This window comes from Rhinoraja longicauda, chromosome 16, assembly GCF_053455715.1.
Source record: "Rhinoraja longicauda isolate Sanriku21f chromosome 16, sRhiLon1.1, whole genome shotgun sequence".
NCBI classification, from domain to species: Eukaryota; Metazoa; Chordata; class Chondrichthyes; order Rajiformes; family Arhynchobatidae; genus Rhinoraja; species Rhinoraja longicauda.
The window spans coordinates 3,459,509-3,469,274 of NC_135968.1; the positions used below are offsets into that span (position 1 = coordinate 3,459,509).

At 59.8% G+C, this 9,766-nt stretch overlaps 1 protein-coding gene across 1 annotated transcript in view; it reads right to left on the bottom strand.

The window, feature by feature from the left end:
- LOC144601390 (epimerase family protein SDR39U1-like) overlaps positions 1-3,879 on the bottom strand; it is a 29,150-nt gene extending 25,271 nt beyond the window's left edge. Inside the window, exons 1-2 of the mRNA XM_078413463.1 lie at positions 3,816-3,879; positions 24-83 (exon numbers count right to left, since the gene is read on the bottom strand). Coding sequence (XP_078269589.1) covers positions 24-83; positions 3,816-3,879 — 124 coding nt within the window. The remainder of the gene's footprint in view (positions 1-23; positions 84-3,815) is intronic.
- Between the last annotated feature and the right edge of the window lie 5,887 nt (positions 3,880-9,766).

Genomic DNA, 9,766 nt, shown 5'->3' on the forward strand with positions numbered 1-9,766 from the left:
CCCTCCTCCTCCCCCCCACTCACTATCGCTCTCCTTGTTCAGGACCAGGGGAGTCTTGTCGTTGTAGCTGGCGGCCATGACACCTGGCGAGGGAAGAGGGGAGAGGTCAAGGGGAGACTAGTAGCTTCCCCCTCCCCCCCCCCCACCGCACTCTCCCCTCTCCCCCCTCCTCCCCCTCCCAATCCCCCTCCTCCCCTCTCCTCCCCCCTCCTCCCCCTCCCAATCCCCCTCCTCCCCTCTCCTCCCCCCTCCTCCCCCTCCCCTCCCCCTTTCCCTCTACTCCATTCCCCTGAATCCCCCCTTATCCTCCCTCCCCCTCCTCCCCCCTCCTCCCTCCCCCTCCTCCCCCCTCCCTCCCCCCTCCTCCCCCCCTCCCTCCCCCCTCCTCCCTCCCCCCTCCCTCCCCCCTCCCTTCCGAGGAGATAGATTAAAACTTTAAAATGTGAATAACTTTAAAAGTATAACACCGATCTCAATGAAACTCCTTCCATTCGCACCAAAGGAACGACGGTCAGTAAGTTGGGCCTAACATTGTCAGTATATCGATGGGCCAAACGCAGGCGGGTGGGACTAGTGTAGATGGGGGCATGTTGGGCGGTGTGGGCAAGTTGGGCCGAAGGGCCTGTTTCCGCGCTGTGTGATTAGACAATAGACAATAGGTGCAGGAGGAGGCCATTCGGCCCTTCGAGCCTGTACGCACCGCCATTCAATGTGATCATGGCTGATCAGCCTCAATCAGTACCCGTTCCTGCCTTCTCCCCATACCCCCTGACTCCTCTATCCTTAAGAGCTCCATCTATCTCTCTAGATTCTAGACTTTGGAGTCTAGACTTTGGATCAGTGCGGGTGTCAGGGGTTACGGGGAGAAGGCAGGAGGGTGGGGTTAGGAGGGAGAGATAGATCAGCCATGATTCAATGGCGGAGTGGACTCGATGGGCCGAATGGCCTCATTCCGCTCCTATCACTGATGAACATGGACCATGCCTGGGCCTGCTGTGGGTGGTTTGGGCAAGGTCTCGGCCTGGTGAATGTGGGGGGTTATCCCCCCCTCCTCACTCTACAAAGCTGAGACTGAGGGCAGGGGCTTTATGGTGGGGGGGGAGGTATATCTCAGACCCCTCCCCCACCCCTCCCACGGCCCCAACCGGGGGTTACTGGAACTACTGGGCCACTGGTTGGTATCTCTCCCCCTCCCCTCTCATCCCCCCTCCCCTCTCAACCCCCCCCCCCTCCCCTCTCATCCCCCCTCCCCTCATCCCCCCCTCCCCTCTCATCCCCCTCCCCTCTCATCCCCCCTTTCTCCCCCCCTCCCCTCTCATCCCCCCCTCCCCTCTCATCCCCCTCCCCTCTCATCCCCCCTCCCCTCATCCCCCCCTCCCCTCTCATCCCCCCTTTCTCCCCCCCTCCCCTCTCATCCCCCTCCCCTCTCATCCCCCTCCCCTCTCATCCCCCCTCCCCTCTCATCCCCCCCTCCACTCTCATCCCCCCCTCCCATCTCATCCCCCTTCCCTCACCCCCTGCCTCCTCCTCCCCCCTCCTCTTGCCCCCCTCTCTCTCGCCCCCTCGCTCCCCCTCCTTCTTGGTCACCCCCTCCCCTCCTCTCGCCCCCCCCCCCTCCCTACCTCTCCGCTGTCCCCCGAGACTCTGGGGGGAGGGAGGGGGGGGGACGTGAAGTCATAAATACCCCCCCCAAACCTCACTTCCTGTGTCAGAGGGGAACCCCAAACCCCCTCCCCCACCCGATAGGACAAGGGTTTTGACGGGGGGTGGGAGAGACCGGGGGGGGGAGAGACGGGGGAGGGTGAGAGACGGGGGGGGGGGAAGACGGGGGGGGGGGGAGAGGAGGGGGTTAGCGAACAGCGGGAGGGGATGACGAGAGAGATAGAGGAGAGGGGATTGATGTGTGTGGGGAAGGGGGGGAGAGAGGAGGCTGCCTCTCTCTCTCTCTCTCTCTCTCTCTCTCTCTCTCTCTCTCTCTCTCACACCCTCCTATTTAGTTTCTAGTTTAGTTGAGAGATACCGTGCGAAAACAGGCCCAAATCCCTCCAAACCTGCCCTAGTAGTAGTTGCTACGGACTGGGCCTATAGTCTAGGTGAGTGTTGTGGAGCAGAGGGATCTAGGAGCGCAGGTACACAGTTCCCCTGAAAGTGTGGTGTCACAGGTAGACAGGTGAGTGTTGTGGAGCAGAGGGATCTAGGAGCGCAGGTACACAGTCCCCTGAAAGTGTGGTGTCACAGGTAGACAGGTGAGTGTTGTGGAGCAGAGGGATCTAGGAGCGCAGGTACACAGTCCCCTGAAAGTGTGGTGTCACAGGTAGACAGGTGAGTGTTGTGGAGCAGAGGGATCTAGGAGTATTGAGTATAGATTTGGGATGTTCTGTTACAGATGTACAACTCACCCCACACGTGGGAAGGATGTCATTTATCTGTAGACTGGTGTGGTCTTTGACTTTGACAGCATGCAACAAAAGGCTTTCTTTTCACTGTACCTCGGTACACATGACAATAAACTAAACCTCTCTCTCCCCTCCCATCTCCCCTCACTCACCCCTCTCTCTCACTGCCTTCCCCATCTCTCCCTCCCTCTCTCTTCCCCTTTTCCCACTCTTCCCGCCCCTCTCTCCCTTAACGCTAGGGGTTGCCAACTATCTCACTCCCAAATAAGGGACACTAGGTGACCTCACCGCCCCCGCGCCCCACGTGACCTCAGCCAGCCAGCGGCCACGTGCTCCCGCTCCACCGATGGCGGCCGCCCGGGCCGGGAGGCGGGTTGCTAGGGCAACCTCCGCTAGGCGGCGCCCGGGCCTCCAGGCCTACAGTGTCCGGACTTAGTGTCCGGACCTACACTGTCCGGGCCTACACTGTCCGGGCCTACACTGTCCGGACCTACAGTGTCCAGGCCTACACTGTCCGGGCCCACAGTGTCTGGGCCTACACTGTCCGGGCCTACAATGTCCGGACTTAGTGTCCGGGCCTACACTGTCCGGGCCTACACTGTCCGGGCCGACACTGTCCAGGCCTACACTGTCTGGGCCTACAGTGTCCGGGCCTACAGTGTCTGGGCCTACACTGTCCGGGCCTACAGCGCCCCCCCGGGCCTACACTGTCCGGGCCTACAGTGTCCAGGCCTACAGTATCCGGGCCTACAGCGTTCAGGCCTACAGCGCCCCCCGGGCCACTGCGGCCCCCGGGCCTACGGTGTCCAGGCCTACAGCGGCCCCCGGGCCTTCAGTGTCCCCCGGGACAGTAGAAACGCATGCTACAGGCTGCTGCTGTTTCTCGTCTGCAGCTCAGTGTTCAATACCATCATCCCCTCCTGGCTGGTCACCTGCTCCATAGAAACATAGAAAATAGGTGCAGGAGTAGGCCATTCGGCCCTTCGAGCCTGTACGCACCACCATTCAATATGATCATGGTTGATCATCCAACTCAGTATCCCGTACCTGCCTTCTCTCCATACCCCCTGATCCCTTTAGCCACAAGGGCCACATCTAACTCCCTCTTAAATATAGCCAATGAACCGGCCTCAACTACCTTCTGTGGCAGAGAATTCCACAGACTCACCACTCTCTGTGTGAAGAAATGTTTTCTCATCTCGGTCCTAAAAGACTTCCCCCTTATCCTTAAGCTGTGACCCCTGGTTCTGGACTCCCCCAACATCGGGAACAATCTTCCCGCATCTAGCCTCTCCAACCCCTTAAGAATTTTATATGTTTCTATAAGATCCCCCCTCAGTCTTCTAAATTCCAGCGAGTACAAGCCCAGTCTATCCAGTCTTTCTTCATATGTCTCTCTCTCGCGTTTGGTTCACAGACCGGCCAGCCGCCCGCCATTGTAGCGAGCAGGAAGAGTCTGTGTTCCACGTCTACATGGTGCCATTGTGGTTGCAGCCCGTTCCAATATCTTAAAGGGGCTGCTCTTTGTCTCCTGGCTGCACTTCACACCCACCAGTCCCTTCTTTGGACACCCTGTGCGTTGGATGGAGAGGGTAGAGCCGAAGATGTCCTGGTTGGGCTGCTCCTGGGCCTGGCCAAGATGGCCGTTCGCGTGTCACGGCGCCAGGCGGAAGAATCTGTGGAATTCTCCGCCTCAGAAGGCAGTGGAGGCCAATTCTCTGAATGCATTCAAGAGAGAGCTAGATAGAGCTCTTAAGGATAGCGGAGTCAGGGGGTATGGGGAGAAGGCAGGAACGGGGTACTGATTGAGAATGATCTGCCATGATCACATTGAATGGCGTGGCGTACAGGCTCGAAGGGCCGAATGGCCTCCTATTGTCTATTGTCTAAGAGGGCTTTGCCTGCCCCTTTTTCAGGGTTACCGGTCTGCCCGCGCCCGGGTGGGGTTAGAGAGGGCACACTGGGGGATTCCCGTGACCGCTGGGCACGGGGGGGGGGGGAATGCACGGTGGCGCAGCAGTAGAGTTGCTGCCTTACAGCGAATGCAGCGACGGAGACCCGGGTTTGATCCCGACTACGGGTGCTGTCTGTACGGAGTTTGTACCTTCTCCCAGTGAGTTTTCTCCCGGATGCTCCGGTTTCCTCCCACACTCCACAGACGTGCAGATTTGGAGGTTAATTGGCTTGGTATGAATTGTAAATTGTCCCTGCTGTGTGGGTGAGGGACAGCGTCCGGGCCTACAGCGTCCGGGCCTACAGTGGCCCCCGGACCTACACTGTCCGGGCCTACACTGTCCAGGCCTACAGCGTCTCTCGGGCCTAATACGGGGCAAGAGTGGTCCTATACGGGACAAACCAATTTAGCCCAATATTCGGGATGTCCCGGCCAATATGGGACAGTTGGCAACCTCCTAGTCGGTGTGTCACCACGGTTTTGTTTTGTAAGCATTATTTTGTATTGTTCCGCCACCCCTGGCCCCATCCTCAACATCCCTGGGGTCACCAGGCCACAAGGAGACACTGGACGTCAGTAAACAAGACCAATATATGTAATTCTCATTCCAATAAACACATTTTACATGGTTTCCAGGCGGGGAGATGAACCCTGTCTGGAGTTAATCCCAATATCTACATCGTCCGCCAACTTGGTGAGGTTGGGCCAAGATGGCCGCCGCTCAGGGCCGCTCCCTGGGCCGTCCTCGCTTCCGCCTGCGCAGCAGTTCCCGCGCCGCCACCAGGGACACGTAGTAGAAGGTTTCCCAGTATTCCGTGTTGTCCCAGGGCACCGCCATCAAGTCCGAGTCCGACAGGCCTTCCCCTTCCCTCCAGACCACTGCTTCTTCTTCCTGATCTGCTTCCTGTTCCTCTCGGACCATTTCCTGTTCCTCCCGACCTGCTTCCTGTTCCTCCAAATCTGCTTCCTGTCCCTCTCGGCCGACATCCTGCTTCACTCGGCTGGCTTCCTCGTCTTCGTCGTCTGCTTCCTCTATCTCCCCGTCCGTTTCTACTTCCTCCCAGCTCACTTCCTGCCCTTCACTTCCCGCTTCTTGCCCCGCCTGGCCAGTTTCTTGTTTGTCCCGGCCCATTTCCTGTTCATGTCCAGTTTCCTCATGTGTCACTTCCTGTTCCTCACGTCCCGCTTCCTGTTCCTTATGTCCCACTTCCTGTTCCTCTAGGCCCACTTCCTGTTCTTCCTGGCCCACTTCCTGTTCCTCTCGCCCAGCTTGCTGTTCCACACGTCCTGCTTCCAGTTCCTCATCACCCACTTCCTGTTCATCCAGCACCGCTTCCTGTTTGACCCGGCTCACTTCCAGCTCATGTGCCGCTTCCTGTTCCTCCCGCCGTGCTTCTTGTTCCCCCCAGTCCGTTTCATTTTCCACCTGGGTCACTTCCTCATCCTCGCTGATCGCTTTGGCTTCCTCTCGGCCCGTTTCTGCTTCCTCTTCCTCCCGACCAGCTTCGTTTTCACTCTGGCCGTCTTCCCTTGCCCAGACGCTCATTTCGTCTTCCTCCTGGCCCGCTTCCTCTTCCCAACACCTGACTTCCTCTTCCTCATGCCAGCCCACTTCCTCTTCCCTCCGGCCCATTTCCTTCTGGCCCACTTCCTCTTCCTCCGTTTCCGGCATCTCCCCGTCCCCCGGCTCTGCCTCACACTGTAGAATGTCCGTATGGAGGGCCGTAGGCTGGGGGGGTGTTGGAGAGAGCCTGGTAAATGAACTGGGCCACCGGGGTCCCACCACGATCTCCGGGCCCTGAAGCCTGTCTGCTAGGTCCGAATCCTCCAGCATGGGCACTGTTTGTAGGCCCTGGAGCCTAACTCCTAGGCCTGGTCGATGAAACCTATCCACTAGGCCTGAATCCTCCACCTTAGGCACTACTTGTAGGCCTTGAAGCGTAACTCCTAAGCCTGGCCCATGAAGCCTATCCACTAGGCCTGAATCCTCAAGCGTAGTAACTGATTGTGGGCCCTGGAGCCTAACCTCTAGGCCTGGCCCCTGAACCCTGTCCACTGTGCCAGGATCCTCCACCTTAGGCACTACTTGTAGGCCCTGAAGCACGACTCCTAGTCCTGGCCCGTGAAGCCTGTCCACTAGGACCAGATCCTCGGGCGTGGTTCCTGGGCCTCGAGTCCTCGTCGCTGAGGTCGAGGCTGAGGCCTCCCCGCCGGTCACCGGGCCCACGTCGGGCCCCGCTGCCCGAGCCTGGGCCCCTGCGGGCGAGGCGGGGTGTCCCCATGCCCCTCGGTCTCCGCCGGGAGGCCGGGCCTCCACCGACAGGCTCCCGGGCATCACGTCGGACCGGATGCTGGGGTCTTGGCCCCTGCTGGGCTGTCTGCTGGGACCCGTGGCCACGTTAAACGGGCTGCTGGGATCTTGAGCTGCGTTTAGCGGGCTGCTGGGATCCGGGGCCGCCTTCTGGAGCCCCCGCAGGTCCAGCAGAGTGGTCCCCAGTGTGCTGGGATCCAGCAGGATGCGAACCATCCGGCCCCCGTCCAGCGCAATGGTCAGCCAGCTGCTGGGATCAGCGGCTGTGGTCAATGTTCTGCTGGGATCAACGGCTATGGTCAACGATCTGCTGGGATCAGGGACTGTGTTCGACGTTCTGCTGGGATCCGGGGCTGTGTTAAATGTTCTACTGGGATCCACCACCCCATTCAACGATCCTCTGGGATCCCAGACTGTATTCGACAGGCTGCTGGGATCCGGGACTGTGTTTGATGTTCTACTGGGATCCAGGACTGTATTCAACGATCTGCTGGGATCCAAGACTGTATTCGACAGGCTGCTGGGATCCGGGACTGTGTTTGATGTTCTACTGGGATCCAGGACAGTATTCAATGATCTGCTGGGATCCGGGGCCGCTCCGGACAGGCTGCTGGGACCCGGGACTGTGTTTGATGTTCTACTGGGATCCAAAACAGTATTCAATGATCTGCTGGGATCTGGGGCCACTCCGGATGGGCTGCTGGGATCCAGGACTGTGTTCAACATTCTGCTGGGATCAGGGGTTGTGTGAAATGTTCTGCTGGGATCAGGGGTTGTATGAAATGTTCTGGGATCAGGGGTTGCTTCAGGCCAGCTGCTGGGATCTGGGTCTGTGTTCAACTTCCTGCTGGAATCCATGACTGCATTCGACATTCTGCTGGGATCCAGGACAGTATTCATTGATCTGCTGGGATCCCACAGCACAAAAGGCCGGCTGCTGGGACCAGTTTCTGTGTTTGACATTCTGCTGGGATCCAAGGCTGTATCCGACGGGCTATTGGGACCTAGGGTGGCACCAGGACGGTTGCTGGGAGCCGGGACTGTGTTAGATATTCTGCTGGGATCTGTGACTGCGTTCAATGATCTGCTGGGACCTGGGACGATGTTCAACATTCTGCTGGGATATAGGGCTGTGTTTGACTTTCTGCTGGGATCAGCAGCTGTGTTAAACGTTCTGCTGGGATCTGAGGTTGCAACAGGCCGGCTGCTGGGATCATGGATTGTGTTCAATGATCTGCTGGGATCCAAGACTGTATCCGATGGGCTACTGGGATCTGGGGCGGCACCAGGCTGGCTGCTGGGATCCAGGGCTGTGCTAATTGTTCTGCTGGGATCCGGGGTTGCAACAGGCCGGCTGCTGGAATCAGGGGCTGTGTTCAATGATCTGCTGGGATCCAGGGCTGTGTTTGACTTTCTCCTGGGATCCAGGGCTGTGTTAAACGTTCTGCTGGGATCTGGGGTTGCAACAGGCTGGCTGTTGGGATCAGGGGCTGTGTTTAATGATCTGCTGGGAGCCAGGATTGTTCCAAGCCGGCTGCTGGGATCCGGATCTGTGTTCAACATTCTGCTGGGATCCATGGCTGACAATCCATGGTTGACGGGGCTGCTGGGATTGCCGAGAGAGAACGGCGCTTCCAATTCCCTGCTGGGATTGGGGGACGGGCTGCTGGGACGCTGGCCGGGTCCACGGGGATCGTCCAAGGGCAACTCCTCGGCAGGATCCAGCATGTTGCCGGGGACCATGCTGGGGCTGGAGCCTGCCCTGCTGGGATGGGCTGTGGGAGACACCTCCTGGAGTTCCACCATGGTCCCGGCGTCCCTGCTGGTCTGATCCGCCGACCGCATCTCTAAGTCCACCTCAGTCCCCACGTCTCTGCTGGAGTTGAGAGTCGCTCTGCTGGGACGGCGCGGGGGCAAGATCTCCTGGAGATCCACCAGGATCCCCACGTCTCTGCTGGTGCTGGGCCCAGCTCTGCTGGGACGCTCGGCCGGCCACATCTCGGGATCCACCAGGGTCCCCACGTCTCTGCTGGAGCCGGGCTCAGCTCTGCTGGGTTTGCCCGCGGACGGATGCCCATCAAGGTCCAATACCCTGGCCCCCAGGTCTCTGCTGGTGCTGGGGCCGTCTCTGGTGTGTCTGCTGGGGTATCCGGAGGCTGGGGTGACGCGGGACCCCGGCTCCCTGCTGGTTTCGGGGCTGGTGTGTCTGCTGGGATAGCCCACGGCCGGTGCCTCCTGGAGGTCCCATGCCTGACTGCTGGTCTTGGAGCTCGCCTGTCTGCTGGTCTGGCTCCAGAATAGTATCTCCTCGTGGTCCTGCAGGCCCTGTCCGCCCCTGCTGGTGTCGGGGGCTTTTCTGCTGGGATGGAGGGCGGGTGGCCTGGCGACGAGCTCGTCTTTGCTGCTGGGTTGCCATGGGAGACCCGCCGCCTCCCTGCTGGTGTCGGCGTCATCTCTGCTGGGAAATCCTGGGAACGGTGTGACCTGAGGCTCCACGTCCCTGCTGGAAATGGGGCTGCCGTGTCTACCGGGATCTCCCAAGGATGGGGTCACCCAGAGGCCCAGCACATCAGCCCTGCTGGGATCGGTGCCACTCTGTCTGCTGGGATTCCCTGGTGACCGCATTCCCTGCAGGACCGCCACCTCTCTGCTGGTCTGCCCGCTGGGATTCCCCAAGGCCGACCCCCCCTGGAGCTCTAGCCGATTAGCCCTGCTGGTGTCCAGGCTGGTTTTCGCCTTCCTGCTGGTGCCGGGACCTTCTCTACTGGGATGCCACGTGGCAGGCGTCTGCTGGGGCCCCGCCGACTCCCTGCTGGCGAGACTGGCGCGTCTGCTGATCGCTCCCGAGACTACGGCCTGGCCTGCGGTGTTCATGTCTCTGCTGGTGTCCAGGCTGCTGGGTCTGCTGGTCGTCCGGAAGTCCACCAGGACTCTGCTGCTGGAGGGGCTGGTGTGTCTGCTGGGAGACGAAGAGAACATCTCCTGCTCCGCGGCGTTTGAGTCTCTACTGGTGTTTTGGCCATTCCTGCTGGGATCGTACACCAGTGACGTCTCCTGCTGGTCCACCACCTCTCTGCTGGTGTGTCTGCTGGGAAATTCCGAGGA